At 42.8% G+C, this 20,697-nt stretch overlaps 1 protein-coding gene across 4 annotated transcripts in view; it reads right to left on the bottom strand.

Annotated features, from left to right (window-relative positions):
• Window positions 1-12,241: 12,241 nt before the first annotated feature.
• uso1 (USO1 vesicle transport factor) overlaps window positions 12,242-20,697 on the bottom strand; it is a 78,719-nt gene continuing 70,263 nt past the window's right edge. For 3 of the 4 annotated variants that reach the window (XM_060851504.1, XM_060851503.1, XM_060851506.1), the window contains 5 exons: window positions 20,486-20,661; window positions 19,204-19,281; window positions 16,390-16,506; window positions 15,132-15,347; window positions 12,243-13,376 (listed from right to left, as the gene is read on the bottom strand). In XM_060851504.1, coding sequence (XP_060707487.1) covers window positions 13,305-13,376; window positions 15,132-15,347; window positions 16,390-16,506; window positions 19,204-19,281; window positions 20,486-20,661 — 659 coding nt within the window. In that variant the 3' untranslated portion in view covers window positions 12,243-13,304. Of the gene's footprint in view, window positions 13,377-15,131; window positions 15,348-16,389; window positions 16,507-19,203; window positions 19,282-20,485; window positions 20,662-20,697 lie in introns of all 4 variants that reach the window. The other variant, XM_060851502.1, reaches the window with a different exon arrangement.

Raw genomic sequence — 20,697 nt, 5'->3', positions numbered from 1 at the left:
CGTCTTTCTCAGGAGTGATTGAATTGTTTGGATATGGCTCCATTGGGAATGTTGTAAAGATCCCAGACTTCACACAAGGGAAGTTTACGTAACAGAATCCCAGATGGTGTGGTCTTCAGACTCTCAAAATAATTCAGAGAGTAAATACACTGGTCCATGGCTTTGCTGGATTGTCCAGAATCACCAATTTACTTGATTTGTGCTAAATTAGATGTTCTCAAAAAAGACAAGAGAGACACAAACAGAGAAGGCTGAACAGATCTGGCAACGTCTGTGAACAGAAATTAGAGTTAACATTTCCACTCGGTACCCCTTCCTGAGAACAATAGAGACAGTTAGGTTTAGCTCCACAATTATCTCCAGCCATAAAACAAATGTCTGTATTTTCAAATTAGAAAACCTTGCTTAACCAATCCCATTGAATTATTTCAAAGAGAGAAGGTACAGGTAACACAGTAGGTGGGATACATGAAGAATTCCAAAAAGGTTTCGGTGAAGTATGATAGAATAGGCCAATGTAAAATGTCAAAGTTTACTCAAGTAGGGATGAGTGGCGAGATGATTGGCCAACTGGGCCAAGACAGAAATAAAGACGAAGCTGTAGAGTGGCTCAGTGGTTAGCACTGCTGCCTCACAGCACCAGGGACCTGGGTTCAATTCCAGCCTCAGGTGACTATCTGTGTGGAGTTTGCACATTCTCTTCATGTCTGTGTGGGTCTCCTCCCACAATCCAATGATGTGTAGGTTAGGTAGATTGGCTGTGCTAAATTGCCCGTTGTGTTCAGGGATGTGTAGGCGGGGTGGGTTAGCTATGGGAAATGTGGGTTACAGGGATGGGGTAGGTCTGGTTGGAAAGCTCTTTGGAGAGTCAGTGTGGACTTGATGAGCCAAATGATCTGATTCCATGCTATAGGGACTCTGCGTTGCTCAGTTCCTGCCCAAGTAGCACAACATGATTGACAGTGCCTCTGGCAAGTGTGGCCTAGAGGGATCAATTAGATTTTGGAACTAAAAAGACAGTGGATATTACCCGGGTGATTATGAATAGTGAGGAGTGAAGCAGAGGATAACACTGTGGCTGTACATATATCACATGGACAGTAGGTGACAGTTTACCAGGACTTTCTCAAGAGCAATAATATAGCCAGTCAGCAAACAACAAATAACTGAAATTACAAGAGGAAATTAATCAACTTGCAGAAATTTGAAAAATGAAATTCAATATCAATAAATATCAGCTATCATATTTACATCCGACCTATAAAGGTAGAGTCTAAATGGTGTGGAGGAGCAGAGGGTCAGAGGTCACCTTTATGCAATTCACTGAAATACATCACACATTTCAAAAGTATCAGAGCAATAGCTAACCAAGCCCTGGACTTTATTTCTCTCCATTTGCCTGGATGGCTGCAGCTCCAATACTCAACACCACCCAGACCACTTGTTTCATAGCACCTTCCAGAACCACGGCCACTTCCATTGAGAAGGACGAGGGCAGCAGACACACGGGAACACCACCCTCTGCAGGTTCCCCTCCAAGCCCCTCACCATCCTGACTTGGAAATATATCACTGTTCCTTCACAGTCACTGGGTCAAAATCCTAGAATCCCCTCCCTAAGGGCATTGTGGGTCTACCTACAGCACATGGACAGCAGTGGGTCAAGAAGGCAGCTCACCCCCGGGGACCTTCTCAAGGGGCAACTAGGGACAGGCATATCCCATGAAAGAATGAAGTAATTTAAAACATGAACATCCAAAGCAATGACAGAGGGTCACGTTTGTCACTGGGAGTAAGTGAAGTAAATCACAAGATCTATACTGATTTGGACAAGATATTTTAAAGAATTTATTAGCATTAAAAAGACCCAGATTTTGTGGTTGGTTAGTACCCAGTAATTTTGGTTGTCTTACACGTACACAGTAAACAAGCTGCTGTCAGTCGTCTTCTGCTGTTCTTGGGAGCAGGTGAAATCACTACAGATGACAAACTTGATTTCCTGAGTATTTTTACTCAACAATCCCCTTATTGACAGGTTGAGACAGAGAGAGTGATGTACTGGCAATGTCATTGGCTGGTCATCCAGAAGCTGAGGCTGATGTCTCAGAGACATAGGAGCTGGAGAGATGTAAAACAGGAACTGGAAACTCAGTCAGTACAACCAATATTGTTCAAAACTCTCATGGAATATCAATGTACACAAGGTACAGGGGACCAGATGAAAGTGGGAGGACCACAGTAAGTCAGAGTCAATGTGCTTGGGTTTAAATTTAAACAACGACAGACACATTAGTTGTCAATCAGCGTGAGTGAGTGCACTCTCCGTGGCAAAGCCTTGAGCAGATTCCATTCACCAATTAATCGGCACCCTCCTCTCATGCAGTATAAATGCCTTTCTGGGAATCGGTTTAGCTCAGTTCTCAGCTGGAGAGTGGTTCAGTGGTTAGCACTGCTGCCTCACAGCACCAGGGACATGGGTTCAATTCCAGCCTCAGGTGACCGTCTGTGTGGAGTTTGCACATTCTCGCCATGTCTGTGTGGGTTTCCTCCCACAATCCAATGATGTGTAGGTTAGGTGGATTGGCCATGCTAAATTGCCCATTGTGTTCAGGGATGGGTTAGCTGTGGGAAATGTGGGTTACAGGGATGGGGTAGGTCTGGTTGGAAAGTTCTTTGGAGAGTCAGTGTGGACTTGATGAGCCAAATGATCTGATTCCATGCTATAGGGACTCTGCATTGCTCAGTTTCTGCCCAAGTAGCACAACATGATTGACAGTGCCTCTGGGAAGTGTGGCCTAGAGGGATCAATTAGATTTTGGAACTAAAAAGACAGTGGATATTACCCGGGTGATTATGAATGGCCATATTGTTGGTTGGTGATACTAACAGCATGGGTTCAATTCCCATCAGCGGTTGGAGGTTATCATGAAGGACTCTCCTTTTCAACCTCTTCCCTCCCCTCAGGTTAAATCACCACCAGTCACCTTTCTCTAATGAGAGAGAATCCCCTATAGTCTGGTAAGATTGTGGTGACACCACAACAAACTGTTTTTCCCTTGACTTGATATTCGGTTTTGCTCTGTCAGAGTTGCCCTTGCCCATTGTGTTGTCAGGAAAACAGGAGAGCACACAGAGGCCGCTCGGCAGATAGCCAATCCTCTCCAGAGCTTTCAATAGACAGCCTCTGCTCACATGATCAAACCCCTTGGGATCAATGAGGTGGATACACAGCAGCCATCTTTATCCACAGCGTTGTTCTTACATCGAGCTGCCCCAGACTGAGGGGCTGCTGGGGATTGTAGAATAACCAGTTCTGAAACTGCCCCAAGATCCCACCTGGATGTACCCAGCCGGGGCCTACAGTCTGACCTGAGAAACAGAATCAGAACCAAGCTGCTGCTGCCCAGCACCGAGGGAGTTACCTGAGGAGCAGCTGTAATCACTGAGGCCACTCCTGTCCTTGTTCAGAGTCAGTCTCTGCCTCCTGCCCAGCCCTGTCTCCAGCAGAGAGACAGCAAGCTGGCTGTAGATGCTACAGGACAGTCAGATCCCTGCAGAAACTCAGCAGGTCTGGCAGCATCTGTGGAGAGAAAAACAAAGTTAACATTTCAGGCCCAGTGAGTCTTCTTCAGAACTGACTGGGAAAAGGTTGGCGTTTCTGCTGAAGGTGGGGTGGGGTAGGTGGAGGTGGAGCCCAGAGGGAGAGAGAGTACAGCCATTGGGCAATTAAAGGAACAGTTAAATGGGGAGAATGGGGACCATTAGTGGCTGACAATGGGTTGCGTGTGGTAGAAGCCCCATGAGATAACAAAGCCTGGGGTATGGGGGTTGGGGTAAGGACATGGTGGAAGGTATCTCAAGCCCTGAAGTTGTTGAACTCGAATACTGCAGAGTTCCCAGTGGGAAATGAGGTGCTGATTTTCCGGCTTGCGCTGAGATTTGCTGGAACACTGCAGCAAGCCTGAGACAGAGACGTTGCTGAGCTCTTACACCTCCCCCTCCAACCGATTGCATATTTACTATCTCTTCTAACCTTTCACTTTCTGAATATTCTGTACTCAGCAATGGTGTCAGTTTTATCCCTTAGCACCACCACCTCAATGAATTTTGGGAACGACGTGACTTTGAACTGTTTTTCCATTACCTTCCCCTCCATGCCCATTTCTTTGGGCAAGAGTCCTCTCCCCACCTCACAGATCTCTTCACCCAACTCCTACACACTCCCTCCATCTGGATGTCTCCTTTTGGCCTTTTACCTACTCTTGGCCTGTTCGAGAACTGTCAACATGACATCAATCACCCTTAATTTCTGTACCTGCCTCATTCATTCCAACCTCTCTCCCTCAGAGCTGACTGCACACGGTGCTCTCACCTCCAACCTTGTCTATGTAATCAAACCCACCAATCAGGATGGTGCTGCTGCTGTGCTCTTCCCTCCCACAAATAGGGTCCCCCTAGCGTCCCACCAGCATCCACACCCAAAGTATCATTAGTCACAATTTCCACCCCCTCCAGTGTGATGCCACCACCAAGGGATAATCCCTTCCCCTGCCTTGTCAGCCTTCTGCAGGGACCATTCCCTCCTGGACACCTTGATCCATGTTTCTAGTTCATTCCCAAGACCTCCCCCCACCCCATGACACTTTATTCAGCCTACCCTTTCCCTCCTCAGTATCGAAGACCCCAGACATATCTCCAGGTAAAGCAGTCTAATCGACTCAATCTAGTCAACTGTATTCACTGCTCACAATGAGTCTTCTACACCAAGGAGACAAAATGCTGCCTCTGTCACCGTTTTACAGAACACCTTGATTCTGTCTGCAAAAATGACCTTTAAAATATCTGATCTAGTATATCCCAGGACTCTCTGGAAGGTTGAGGAGGATATTGCAGAAATGTTTGTATCATCTATAACTATGGGCAAGGGGCTGAGTGGCTGGAGAGTGGCTAATTGTTTAAGAAGGAACGTAAGCAGAAGCCTGGGAACTAGGCATGTTAGTCTCTCTTCAGGGGTGGGTGAGTTGTTGGAGGTGATTCTGAAAGATAGGATTTATATACATTTGGAGGCGAGGAATGAATAGGGATAGTCAGCGTGGCTTTGTGCAAGGGAAATCATGTCATCCAAACTTGAGTTTTTTGAACAAGTAACCGAGATGATTAAGGGAGGGCAGAGCGGTAAGTATTGCTTCCTTGGATTTTAGCCTTTGACAAGGTTCCACATGGTAGATTAATGAGCAGCTAGATCACATAGGATTCAGGGGTGAGTTTGCCAACTGGATACAAAATTAGCTTAACAGCAGGAGGCAGGGGTGGCGGTAGAGGGCTGTTTTCAGGCCTGGAGGCCTGTGACCAGTGGGATTGGTGCTGGGTCCACTTTTGTTTATCATTTATATAAAACAATATGGATGAGAATAGAAGATGTATGGTTAGTGAGTTTGCAAATGACATCAAGATTAGTGGGTATGGTGGACAGTGAAGGTGATCCAAGATTACAATGGGATCTTGATCAATTGGGTTAATGGGTTGAGAAGCGGCAGATAAAGTTGAAATTTGGACAAATGCAAGGTATTGCATTTCGGTAAAACCAACAAAGGCAGGGCTTATACAATTAAAAGTCAGGCCTTGGACAGTGTGATACAGAAGTGAGACCGAGGGGTTCGGGGACATAATTCTTTGCAGGGTGTATCACATACAGATAAAGTGGTTAAGACATTTGACACACTTGCCTTCATTGCTCAGAGTGAAGGAGTTGGGATGTTAGGTTGAGGTTGTACAGGACATTAGTGAGATTTGTTATGGAGAATTACAGGCAGCTTTGGTCTCCCTGTTATAGGAAGGATATTATTAAGCTGGAGAGGGTTCCGAGGTGATAGACCTGGATGTTAGTGGGATTGATGAAATTTTGAGTTATAAGGAGAGGCTAGATAGCCTGGGACTTTTTTTTTACTAGAACCTAGGAGGTTGAGACCTTTGAGGTTTATAAAATCATGAGGGGGAGAGATAGGGTGAATTCCCTAGGGTGGAGGGTTTCAAAACTAGAGGACATATTTTTAAGGTGAGAGGAGAAAGATTAAAAGGAGATGACGGGGGACAACTTTTATTTTTACACAGGGAATGGTCCATATGTGGGATGAACTTCCAGAGGAAACGTTGGATATTATGGGTACAGTTACAATGTTTAAAAGACATGTTGATAAATACACGTAGTTCTTCGATAATGTGATGGTTGGACTTCTGTGCAACCCCGCACTATATAAAAATCATGCACTGCAATCACATTATAGCCCAAACGTTTTAAATGTTTGTGCTTTAGATACAACATCCCCTGCTGGCCAATCATGTTATAGGCAATTCATGTTGACAAAACGAATGTTATAGCAGAGACCTGTACATGAATAAGGTAAATTTGGTGGGATATGGGCCAAGCGCTGGCTGGTAGCACGAGTTCAGCTTGTGATTATTTGGACCAAAGGATGTACTTCCATGCCGTATGACTCTACCAACATATTTCCAGAGCAACATCTCTGTCTCAAGCTTGCTGCAGTGCTCCAGTGAAGCTTAGTGCAAGCTCAAAGAACAGTATTTCATTTTCCACCTAGGGATCCTGCGGTCTTCAGCGACAAAGTTAGGATGACTGTAGAGTTCAACAATTTTCATATCCTTACCCCAAACCTCATACACACCAGGCCTTGTCATCACCTGGGCTGCTACCACACAACCCAATATCAACCACTAACAATCCCCATTAGCAGCTATGCAGTCTCCCAGGCTGACCATCAGTCATTTCTTAGTCTGTCCAACTGCTTCTCTTTCCATCTCCACCTATTGTTTACTGCTTCGCCTCTTTCCCCACCCCATCCTCAGCTTACATCCCAACCTTTTCCTAGCTACAATTAGTTCATTAGACCAGAAACATTAACCGTTTTCTCTCCACCGATGGTGTCAGATCTGCTGAGTTTCTCCAGCAGTGTGTTCTGGATTTTCAGCGTCTGCAGTCCTTTGGGTTTGTTTTTTACGTGTCAGATCCCTGTGCTGGAGGGGGGACCAGTTCAGGTGGAGGTGCAGTGCCTGCAGCTTTGTCTGTACAGAGAGTTGATAGCTTTGTGAAACACCTCCACCATGCATTCAATATCCAGCCCTGCTATGAAATGTAGGCGAAGGGGTTAGGAAATCCTTCTGACACCACCGTCTCCGGAACACAGGTCAAGGTGGTACTTCTCTGATCTCACCACCTATTTATCGTCATTAATGTTGAAACTCATGCTTGTTTTCAATGCAGCATTTTACTTCATTGATGCACCTACGGCCTTTTGATTAGACCCTGTTATACATGCCCTCGCAATCCCTGACTCTCAGGTCAGGTGCATTTTTTTCGACACAGTTATAACTAGTAATGTTACAATATCAGATGTTTCTATTGAACAAGTCAGGTACAAGTCTGAAAACTGGTTTATTAGATCATACTTGGTCCCCTTGTAATAAAAGCAAATCTGCATGTGTGCTTGTATCAAAAAAAAGTTTATTATGCAAAAGAAATTAAGATATATATAAATTGTTTGTCTTATTCTAAATTTGAAAGATTTCAAAACACGTGGTAAAGTTCCAACTATTCCTAATACTATATTTTATACTAACTAAATAGCTGAGAGTGTCACCTTATCTTTCATGTCTATAACAGACTTAACTGTTGCTTTCAATTTCGGTTGAATGTCTGATACCATCATGTTTCATTATTCAGTCAAAGTTCAATTGTGTTGCTCAGCTTCAAATAACCCCTTCAGAGTTCTAACCAAACACTTCTGGGTTTGAATTCCAAACTGAAACCCTTACACCGAGCTACCCAATGTTCCAACCATTCTAAACGAACTCCCTGCTCTAAGAGAAATATGTTCTTATTATGAACTTCAAATAAGACTCTCCAAGCTACGGGGTTTTCCTCCAAAAACAAAAGAAAATCAATACCAATCCTGCTAAACCAAAAGCAAATTCATGCTTTTCAATGTTTCACTGTCCCACTCAAAACCTCTTATTATGCAAATCAATTCTCACTATTACTCTAGGGTCTCACAATCTTTAAAAAAAAACTCCAGAAATTATGACATATTCATCATTAAACCCCCTCATGCATACAAACCAAAACCAATATGCCACTAGTTAAAAATTCAAATTCCAAAATATATGATTTTCAAATTTCACACCTTCCATCATAGCAGTCATTGGCACACCACCTATCAGTATTTGACTTTAGTTAAAGGAACTCAGTAGAGGTTTCTGCCTTGTATTTCTTTCAAAATAAGAGTATGATGCTTAACATTAACTTAGTCCCAGACCAGTCAACACTTTCTTAATCTTGCTTCTGATATGTTGGGGATGCAATATTGTAGATTCCCGAACCCCACTCAGAAGGTTTTAGAAGTGGAATGATTCTTGTCAGATGGGAAGTCAGTCACAATCTTACCGAATAGCAGAGCAGACGCAAGGGGATCAGTAATCTATTTCTGCTCCTATTTCATAAATACATACATGTCTTGAAGGGTGGGAGAGGGTGGCCCAGATCTGGTTGCCCAGTTCTTAGAGTGAAAGCCAACTTATCCACCACATCATCTAGCTATTGAGGAAGACCCAGCAACTGCCTCTCTAACAAGCAAACCCACAAATACTGAAAGTTCAAGCGCAAATCTTAGGGAGAGGTCACAAGTCAGCATTTAAAAAACAATTTTTACAAAACTCCCCTAATTCTAGTCCTACAAATACTCAGAATAAAAAGTACAGCTTTTAAATGTATATTTAAGGATTGCATAAGTAAAAGACATTGGTGATACCTCATTTCAATGTTTACGAATCTGATTGATTTTAGGAGTGAACTGTAAGAATGAGCACACCTATCCACTCCCAAAAGTTACTGGTCACAAGATGCACTCCTTCACGTCTAGACAAAAAGCATGCTTTGCACAATGAAATAACTATTATAAACTCATTCCTGTGGCTACACTGGCAGACAGCTGTTTGCTTAGCACTAATAGAAGCAGTTCAGTACATAGCCCAGACTACATACACTGCAAAACACATTGTCTGGCATTGTGTGGTGGCAACGTTAACTCCACAGCTGACACAGGAATACTATCACTTCTGAACGGCCCTCCAAATCTCTCCCCATACTCAGGGTGAAATATATCAGTCACTGGGTCCAAATTCTGGAACTCTAACAGCAGCATGGGAAACTCTACAACCCAAAATTGCAATGGTTCAACTATGTTCTCAAGGGCAATTAGTGATGGATAAGAAAATGGGCATGGATAAGGTAAATAGACAAAATCTTTCCCCTGGGGTGGGGAGTCCAGAACTAGAGGGCATAGGTTTACAGTGAAAGGGAAAAGATTTAAAAGGGAACTAAAGGGCAACTTTTTCCACATAGAGGGTGATGCGCATATGGAATTTGCTGCCAGAGGAAGTGGTGGAGGCTGGTATAATTACCACATTTAAAAGGCATCTGGTTGTGTATATGAATAGGAAGGCTTTGGAGGGATATGGGCCGGGTGCTGGCAGGTGGGACTAGATTAGATTAATTTAGGATATCTGGTCAGCATGGATGATTTGGACCAAAGGGTCTATTTCCGTGCTATACACCCCTGCTACAAAATATGCTGAGGTCATTGGTTTGGAAGTTGCTGAAGGTCTTAGAGACTTTGCAGTAGCTATGAAGATGGCCAGACCCTAGGACTGAGGGGAAAGACCTTCAACAACTTAGTCATCTGCCTATGTATGACTTCTCCAAGCAGAGCGTTTCCTCAGATTCCCATTAACTTGGATGTTGGTAGGGCTGCTTAGTCTCACTCTTGGTTAGAAATGTCAAGGACAGGCACTCTGCTAGCACCTCTGGAGTTCAACTCTTTGATGCACATTCAGATCAAGACAGTAACGAACTGTGGACTGAATATTTCTGGCAGAAGTTAAGCAGTAAGTTGCTGCAGGTGAACGTCACTTGGCAGTGTGGTCAATGCTAACCTCTATTTTCCAGTAGACCTGCTTGAACAATCTCGCACATCGTCAGGCAGCAGACGACAGTGATGGAGTGGATTGGATGTGCTGTTAGGGGGAACTCACTTTACTGTCTGCTGATCAGCACGTAGTCCTGTACTGCAGCTTCACCACACTGACCAGTCACTTCCAGCTTTGTATGGTGCAACTGCTGTGGTGGTCTCCTATTCCTTGTTCAGTCAGGGTAATCCATGGGCTCTAGGCAATGCCAGAGACAGATATATTCTGTACCAGGAGATCAGGTTAGAACCGAAACCAATTCTGCAGCTGGTGATCCACAGCACCTCATGGATGCTCATTACCTGATGCACCGCTTTGAACTGATGGATCGTTCCTGAAACTTTAAATGCAGACAGATTGGAAAAGTTGGGGCTGAAAGAGTCTAGTTGGTAAGGACAATGTTCCCACTGGTGAAAAGACACTCTAAAAAGCACAGATTTACAATAATTAGCAGAAGCAGCAAGAACAATAAATGTTCGTGCAGCTGGTGACTGGGATCCAGAATATGCTGCCGAAAACATGGTGGAGGCAAAGAGCTATTAGATTACTTTCTGAAAAGGAAAAATGTGCAGGGTTACAGGGAGAAGGCAAGGGAGTGATACCGGGTAAATGGTTCCTTCAGAGAGCCAGCGCAAACATCAGGATGGGCTAAACTGTCTCAGTCTGTGTTGTGTCCCTGGTGACAGTAAAATACCTTCAGATACTGTTGTGGTTCTGTTCGCCAAGCTGGGAATTTGTGTTGCAGACGTTTCGACCCCTGTCTAGGTGACATCCTCAGTGCTTGGGAGCCTCCTGTGAAGCGCTTCTGTGATCTTTCCTCCGGCATTTGTAGTGGTTTGAATCTGCCGCTTCCGGTTGTGTCAGTTCCAGCTGTCCGCTGCATTGGTTGGTATATTGGGTCCAGGTCGATGTGCTTATTGATTGAATCTGTGGATGAGTGCCATGCCTCTAGGAATTCCCTGGCTGTTCTGTTTGGCTTGTCCTATAATAGTAGTGTTGTCCCAGTCGAACTCATGTTGCTTGTCATCTGCATGTGTGGCTACTAAGGATAGCTGGTCGTGTCGTTTCGTGGCTAGTTGGTGTTCATGGATGCGGATCATTAGCTGTCTTCCTGTTTGTCCTATGCAGTGTTTTGTGCAGTCCTTGAATGGGATTTTGTACACTACGTTGATTTTGCTCATGCTGGGTATCGGGTCCTTCGTTCTGCTGAGTTGTTATCCGAGAGTGGCTGTTGGTTTGTGTGCTGTTATGAGTCCAAGTGGTCGCAGTAGTCTGGCTGTCAGTTCGGAAATGCTCCTGATGTATGGGGGTGTGGCTAGTGCTTTGGGTTGCGGCTTGTCCTTAGTAACCACACACATGCAGATGACAAGCAACATGAGTTCGACTGGGACAACACTACTATTATAGGACAAGCCAAACAGAACAGCCAGGGAATTCCTAGAGGCATGGCACTCATCCACAGATTCAATCAATAAGCACATCGACCTGGACCCAATATACCGGCCACTGCAGCGGACAGCTGGAACGGACAACCGGAAGCGGCAGATTCAAACCACTACAAATGCCGGAGGAAAGATCACAGAAGCGCTTCACAGGAGGCTTCCAAGCACTGAGGATGTCACCTAGACAGGGGACGAAACGTCTGCAACACAAATTCCCAGCTTGGTGAACAGAACCACAATAATGAGCACCTGGGCTACAAATCTTCTCACAAACTTTGAACCTTCAGATACAGAGAGGAGGTTAAAACATTAACACCAAGCTACCAAAGACGACACAAGGACAGGTGAGTTAAAGCTTGGTCCATGATTCTGATTTTGAGTGAGAGGTGGACAGCTGGAGAAATTGAGAGGATTTGTTATTTGGCATTCAACTGCCTGAACCCTATGTTGGAATAACAAATATCAGGGATGTGCAAATAGCCAGGACTGTCCTTGTTACTCGATTTAAACAGTGAAATGTGCAGTCAGCAGTTCAGTAGGCAATGATTAAAATCTCTTGCATTCTGTTTGGAAGCCATCCACATCAGGTTAGTCACTTTGTAATCCTGGTCAAATCCAAAAGTAAATAACATTCCAATAAATCAGATATATTTATTGTACAACAATAATTTGATTCTGTTAAACCTCTAATGGGACAGAATGTTATAAAAATTCCATTGCATGAAACTATTGAAAACATTTATCTGAAATGTCCTAGATATGAACTTTATTTCCAAAACACAATTACATTCTCTATAAAGTGTACTATATCGCTCTATTCCAATTTGGCATAACAGCCAATAAATTATATAAATCATACAGGATCTGGTTTCTCTGCAATACAACTGATAGATGTAGAAATAAATCTGTCTGCGGTATTATCAGCAAATAAGCAACATCAATGCAATACCTGTAATTCCAAACTGTTCAAATGTTGTTCAGTTATTGACTTTACTGCATACATTTCCATGCTTGGTTGGGTTTGAGGGACAGAACACAGTTTCTGAACAAGGTAAAGGCACACTAAATCCTCTGTAAGTGACAGGCTGATGCGAATCAGGGCGATGACTGCTCAGGTGCTATCCAGCACATGGCCTCAATTCAGAAAGGCCAGTGAACTGTCATGTACCTGCAGATCGTCACTGAAGAGACAACGCCCCATCTTAATGCAGAGGTCGGCAAGGTAGATGGCCCACACTTCTCTCCTACAACACACTGCTCTTATACTAGTCAGATATAGCAGCTTAGGTAAAATCAGTGACATTACTGGGAAAAGGCAGCTATTAAGATTCAAATGAATCAGTTTTCACAGAAGAGTTGTGAGAGACATCTAGCTGCCCAGATTCCTAATCTGACATTTTGCCATTTTTTCACGGGCTGCTTTTAAACTCAGGTTGGTCTGCAACCTCTCACAATAATGCATTCTCTAGATAATACAACATATTGCAACACTGGGTCAGGTTATCCAGGTGTAACTGTAGACTAAAGTTGGTGAGCTACACTTCACTCCTGCAACAAATATGTGCTTAGTGTACCATGAGGGAATGCTTTTAATTTTTTTCCCTTAAGTGGAGAAAAACAACTTTGCTTTGTTAAAATTTTAATACTTTAAAAAATATTTTTCAACTGGTAGAAGATGCAATTAAACGGATTTCAAAGCCCCCTTCCAAAAAGAAAAATAACAAAACATTCTGAACTCTTTTGACATTCTGCATTGTGGTAATAGAAGCTTTAACCTTCTTTACATTTTATTTCCTTATTCTGCCTTTACATCATCGTTATGCAATTAGTTTGGATCATCATCATCATCATCATCATCTTCTTGGTCAGCAGACTCCAGGTCATCTTCATCCTCAACCTGTACAAAACAAACAGCATTGTTCACCATCACACTCTACACCTGATTAAATAAAAATTAAAAGATTATATTTTATGGTTAAAAAATACTACACACTGACTAATCAATTGTCAACTAACCCAAGATAATTCTCAAAGACATTTAGCTGAATCAAAAATAGAATTTGTTCTGTCAACTTCACATTCCCAATCCTAAACAACACGCCTAATATATGAAGGCTGCAGTTCTTGTACGTTAATAAAATAATTTAAAGCATAACAAGCCAATTGATCCAGCCAGCCCACCCTCCAAACAAGCTTCCTTCCATCTCACCCAACCATTTTCTCCCTTGTGTGTTAACTAGGCCCTCCCTTTAATAAGCAGATGTTATTTGCCTCAACCCCTTTCTCCCTGTGCTATTTATAGGAGTATATTTGTGCTCCAGATAGTGCAGGGAGCAAGGTGGGGGGGGGGGGGGGGGCAGAATGGAGAACGGAGCGAGGAGTGGGGCCGGGTTGGGGGGGGGGGGGGGGGGGGAGGAGGGGGTGGTAAAGAGGCCAGAGAACAGAGCAAGGAGTGGGGTGGGGGGCGGGGTGGTAAATTGGCCAGAGCAGGGCAATGGGGGAAAACAGAGCCAGGGGAGAGAGTCCTGGACAGAAGCCAGCACATGGAGGTAGCGAGACCTCATGTTTTGAAGTCCAGTGGGCACTGACTCAGGTGAAAAAAACTATACAACTTGAGTACTTTAAAAAGATAATATTTAATCATCATTCTGGTGTTTTTAAAACTCTGTATTCCCATGCTAGTCTGTCTGTCTATTTTTACTATTTCAGTTCTGTAAGAACTTGAAGTATTTGTACCTAGCTACCCTGTAGCTAAGATGGTACCAGAGGCGATATTACCAAAACTTTTTACAACACTCATTTGAGTTATAAAGGCTTTTCTACTCTATTCTTCTTTAAATACCAGGCTGTTAAATATACAGTCAGAGTGGTCTTTGCTATACATGCTCAGGATAAGCCAGGGCCTCTACATATCCACCCATCATCACTGGGCCCTCAGTACCAACTTTTTCCACACTTCTTTGTAAAAAAGTAATCTTAATTAACCTATTCGGGGATGCTATGATATTCTCTGGAGCAGGTAAGTCTTGAACTCAGGTCTTCTGTTTCAAAGGCAGGGGACTCTACAACTGTGCCAAAACAGCCCTCTTTAGGCATTTAGAAGGAGAGACAAACAATGGGGAGAAGTGTCCCTACTACAGATTAAATAGCAGACTGATCACCTTAAACTCAGCAAATGAGGACACCATTATGTGACCATTCACACTCACTAAGTAAATAAGCTCCAAGTCTCCCTCACTTCTTGCACTGTCCTGCCCAACCAAACTCCATAAGTTCTTTATCCTTTTAGGATTTTCCTCAGCTGTAATGATGATCAGATGACAAGTGCAATTCATTTTCGAATCAGAATAACAAATTTACTTTCAATTGGTTTTGTGCAAATATGACAGTCAGAAAAATTAACTAACTGATAAATACACAAAAATAAATTTGAATAGTTAAAGGTAATTAGAGTTTCTGGTGATTATACTGCATCAGCCTGAACACGTTCAAATACCTGTCTGGTCCTAATTGGAGCAATTTAGATTTTGCACTGTTAATAAAGGACCAGATAAAACACACACGCACAGTCGTCTGCACTACACCCACATGAAGTGGCTTAGCAAAAACCCACTTAGTCATTAAATTATTGATGCTGCAACGTCATACATACTGGTTCTCCAAGCTCTTTGAGCCTATTCTTAAATCCAAAGATTTTCTGGTCTTGATCTGCGAGAAGTACCAATAGATCATCCTGCTCCTTCTTAGACTCGGTCACCTCTTGCTGGAGCTTTCTCTTGTCAGTTTCAAGAATGGCTATTGTACTGTTTGTAGAGGCAAGCTGTTGATCAAGGGACTTTTTCTCCTCGGTCAACATCTTTAACTGATCCTGTACATATGAATAAAACAGAATAATCCTAAAAGCAGCTGCAATTGTAACATTCAGTTTAGCCCTTCAACACATCACATTCTCTGCAAATCAAAACTGTATGCAGACACTTTAATTCCAATCAAAATGACTATAAGCAGATCTGACACTGGGTGCACAAAGTTTATTGCCAAACTCCAACTGCTCCTGAGCAGGTGGTAGTGGTTACACTAGTGAAAACGATGAAGTGTGCAACCGACAGTCAACAAAAGCTGATCCAGTACCACATCTGCTTAAATATGCTGGAGAGACAGAGAGACAGAGAGACAGAGAGACATTGATTTCCTGCCCGAAACGTCAATTTTCCTGCTCTTCAGATGCTGAATGACCTGCTGTGCTTTTCCAGCACCACTAATCTAGACTCTGATCTCCAGCATCTGCAGTCCTCATTTTTCCTAGAATAATTTTCTGTTGAGCATGGGACATATGGCATAACTAGACCTAAGACAAGGATCTCATCTCAGAGAAAGGGGTGATAGGATGCATCAAATTTACTCAGCAATGTTTCTTATGGTTAATCCAATCACCTCCCCTTACAACAACATGACAGGACAAACAGCCCCAGTAAAAGACTGATTGGAATAGACGGAGTGGAACCATTGCTAGCTCCACACTGTTACTCTGATATAAGGCACTGGTGCAGATCTTTGATATGGAATGATTTACTGGGAGTAGGTATACAATGTAGAGATCCAAAGTAGAATCACTATAAAAGTTGAGCGAGCCATTATGTTGTTCATGTCATGGATTGTGAAGGTGATGTATCTAACACAGTGGGTCATGCTATCACAATAAAAGCCTGATCTTGCAATGTTGCAACCAGATAGATAACACTTTGGCTTAAAGTGAGGCAGGTCGAAATAAGCAAGCAACCTAACACAAATTATATGATAACTAAATTACAACAAAACACAATTGAAGCACCAAACATTTTGCAGTTTGAAAGCTTTAGTCTAGTAGATAGCTAGAAGACAATGACATAATGAACTAATTTATAACCTACCTTTAACATTTTATTTTCATCATCCAATACTGATAGTCTGTTTTCAAGCTGGGCGGTCTTCGTTGCTGCAGAATCACTGTCATTATCCCTCACCAATGCTTCTGCTGTGCTCACAAGCTTTCAGTAATGATGCCAAAGTGTAAGTGAACAGATTTAGATTGTTGCAGATTAATTCACAAAAAAGTGTTGTCATTATCCTTTTCTGAGTCAGTACGTGAAGATAAGCTATTCAGTAAAATGTTAAAAGTTTCAACGATACACTAATTGCTTTTTGCACAAGTCATAACAACTGCAGTCAATGGAAGGTGCTGTAAAGCTGGACAGCTCCTGTTCCTATAGTTACACAGTCAAGAGTTTGCAGCCTGACCCTTGAATTAAGGATGCCAGTATTTATTGCTCATTGCCAACAATGCCCACATCAAACGAGCAAACCAATGTAAGTTATTCAGAGGCGGCCGTGAAATGCTGATGATTCTCATGCCCAGTGAGAGACACAAAATTATCTACTTTGAATAAAATTTGTTCAAAAGTTACATAAAATTTGTAACCGTTGAAAAATAAATTTTCATGGCTCTAGATGTTACTGTGTGTAACTGGCAACTTCTCTGCACAATGGAGTTAGAAATCTTTTAATTGCCTCCTGTAGGTAGAGCTGAACCTGTAAGGAAGACCATGTACCACTCAATGACATTAATTAACAGAGGTAACACTTAAACAGGAGTTTTATTTTAAAGAGCACACCACACCATGAATTGGCCAGTCCTTATGCACTTCAAGTTTTGAGCAGGAGAAATATGGAGGATGGGTGGGAGAGGAGGAGCAGGAAATCACGTGGGGCACAAATGAGATTGAAATACATTCAAACCAATACATTCCTCCTGAGATATATGATCTGATTTGAGTACATTCACTAATCCTTCAGAAGTATTGCAGGAAACTAAAATGCCACATAAATGGCTGGCTGCTTGAGTATCAATGCCCTGGAGTCAGTGGTGTTGTGATGCAATCCCACTGGGGTGTACCCATCTCTGCTGGGGGGAGGAGGAGGAGAGGGGTCAGAATGTGCTTCCACCCTGATGTCATTCCCAGTTAGACAGTTGTCTGGTTGAACACGCTGAATAGACAATTGCTAGAAATATTTCAGAAAGAGGTGGCATCTTAAAGAGCAAGGGAGAAAATTGACACGGCATGCTGCTGCAGTGCACTGCTGAAGTTTAGTTTTTGAAGCAGACTATTTCAAAAGGACAGCCTGACCTAAACTTCCACAAGGTGATAATTAACTGAGCAAAAACAAAATTGAAGGAAAGACTTGCTATGTAAGTTGGTCTTCCCAGATTCTTTAGCTCTCAGCCTGAGGCTTACAATCTTGAGAGAAACCCATCCAGTTAATTATGCTGCTAACTCTAATAGTCCTTGAAAACACTGCAATGGTCACCATTACTGCTCAGAATAACCAGAGTAATATCTGTTGGAATGCATGGGATTAATTTGCTCAAACAAGTGTTGTCTATTTATCAACAGGCAAAGAATGGCTCACATCTAATTCGGTGCTCTTCGTAATGTGACAATAGTGCAGAAATTGATCGCTCACACCTTTCCTGACATAAAAACACTTATTAATTCACCACCTCCCAACAATTTCCAACTCCAGCTCCTGGCAAATATAGCCAATGGTTCAAAAGACACTCTCCAGAAATGATCTGAGGGGTTTACAGATCAGATATTAACTTTTATTTTCTCCCTCTTCTCAGAAGGGATGGGCCTTTGGTGCAGCTTTTTAGTTATTTCACAAGTTTGCAAAGTAAAAAATCTCAATGAATGCTGGACACTGACGATTTTTAGTTAAAGTAGACAAACATTTAAGTCGACCATGTCCCATTACTGCAAACAGCCCTTCTCCAGAATATAGAGGCTTGATTTTTCAACATCAGTCTGTGCCATCTGGTAATAATCAGCTGTTTAAACACTTCAGATTTTCCAAAATGACAGTGACAGAACATATCCCTCGGTTGCTTGACAAGCTCTTTCCACATTTGGGAATCCAACAAATACCAAATACTGACATGGAAAAATGTACCCACAGTTCTTTGAGGGGAGGAATCAAGGAGATTTTCACAGGATGGTTATATATTTTTGGGATGCATCTAAATGTGACTACCATGCCAGGATTTCCAACTTGCAGCAAATTCCACATAACCCTGTACCAATGCTCCGTGTAATCATGTTGCCTGAATGCACTTTCGCCAAGAATCTTCCATGTCAGGGCACACTATCACAGTGAACTATTGCACCTTTACCATGGGATTCTAATGGATGGATTTTGAGATGCATTTTCTCCACCTCCACTGCATTCCCAACCTGAGAAATCAGAAAGTACCAAGCCAAGATCAAGAAGAAACCCAGAAACTGAAGTAAAATGTAATAGTTAGTCACTGAGATACAGTTCTCGCACTGGCCAGCTCAGAGAGACCAGCACAAAGCGTGGATCACCTTACTACTCAGTGGATTTTATTGAGCAGCCCGAGTGAAAGAGGAAATGAATAAAGAATTTTGTTTGTACAGCACCAGAGAAAACAAAGTAGTAAAACAAACTTAAGTAGAGATCAGATCACCTTTAAAAATGTCTTTAGGAAGAGAATAATGGCTACTTTTTATATAACTTAACAGGTCACAGAGACCGTTACAGGCTTTCAATGATTTGTGTGGAGCAAGAAAACATTCTAAAACCCTGAATTATGACTGGTTAAATCTACCAGATTGGAATGATCATATTCGCCATCTTGAACACATGATGCAATAAAGAAGCTCCCCTACCTTGAGCTGATCGGTCGGTTGATCACTAACAATTTCAGTGCCAACTTCAGCTAGGTTTCCTGTTGACTGAGCAGCCCTCTATGGAATAATTAAACCAGATATCTTAGTTTCGATTTTCCTTGACACTTAACTGTACTACAGAATGTTGCCTGAAATATTAATATGTACAAACTGACCATTATTAATATATTAATATAGTACAAATTGCACTATATTAAGTGAAACTAAATTCATTAGGCATACAAAGAAATAATTGCTGTCAAAATCTCAAACTGCTCCCTTAAAAACAGAAGTAATTGGTTGAAGTAAATGGCCCACAGAGATTGAATGATTGAGCAGATTTGATTGTGGTCAAGAGTGTGGTGTTGGAAAAGCACTTCAGGTCAGTCAGCATGCGAGGAGCAGGAAAAGCGACAGTTCGGGCAGCCTGTCATAAGGAATGAGAGTGGAAGCCTTGGGGTGGAGAAATAAATGGGAGGGGGGGGGGGCTGGGGAGAAGGTAGCTGAGACTGCATTAGGTGAATGGAGGTGGGGGTAAAGGTGATAGGTCAGAGAGGAGGGTGGAGCCTCTTCCCCCTCCCTCCCTCCCCCCCTCCCCCCTCCTCCCGTGGCTGAACATTTCATCTCCCCCTCCCACTCTGCCAAGGACATGCAGGTCCTGAGCCTCCTCCATTGCCGCTCCCTCACCACCTGACGCCTGGACGAAGAATGACTCATCTTCCGCCTTGGGACCCTTCAACCCCAGGGCATCAATGTGGATTTCATTGGTTTCCTCATTTCCCTTCTCTCACCTTATCCCAGTTCCAACCTGACACAGAAACAGTATCTCCACTTGATGGGTCTATAGTACGGGCTATGAAAGGTAAACACCAGACCCAATAGGGATCAAGGAATTCTGAGAAATTACTTAACTGAGGGAATGGTTGGAACATGGAAATCAGCATCAAGGAATGGTTGCAGTAACAAGTATAGATACATTTAAGGGGAAGCTGGGTGAACAGTTGAGGATTTACAGATTACATTGACCAAGCAAAATAAATTAAGATGGAAGGAGTTCAGCTGGGGCATGAAAACCTGCACAAGGTTGATGGACCAAATGGTTTGTTTCGATGCTTTAAAATTCTTGGCAAGTCTGAGAAATCTCATTCTCAGCTTGTCGACAAGCAATGACTGCTTCTGGAAGGCTGGACTAGACTGCAGATCTGCTCTTGTGTGCAACCTGATCCATCGCCTGAATTAGAGACTGTGATAGTTCATGGGTAAAATGTCAAACAGTTCATACCAATTTATTAATCTCAAACTCCTTTTCAGCCAGCTGTCCTTCTAATACAACATGCTGCTTCTTCAGTTCTTCAATCTCTTCTTGCAACCTTCCAATTTCCTCGGTGTCTTTAGGCTGAATACCATTGATCTGAGCTGCCTCATTGTGAATGTGATGTTGGCTGTCTAGTGGTTTACCTAAGCAACAAAAAGTTAGAGACTTTCTGAACTTGC

This window comes from Hemiscyllium ocellatum, chromosome 36 (genome assembly GCF_020745735.1).
Source record: "Hemiscyllium ocellatum isolate sHemOce1 chromosome 36, sHemOce1.pat.X.cur, whole genome shotgun sequence".
NCBI lineage: Eukaryota > Metazoa > Chordata > Chondrichthyes > Orectolobiformes > Hemiscylliidae > Hemiscyllium > Hemiscyllium ocellatum.
The sequence above is the reverse complement of the archived record's forward strand: the minus strand, read 5'-3'. Positions and strand labels throughout refer to the sequence as shown.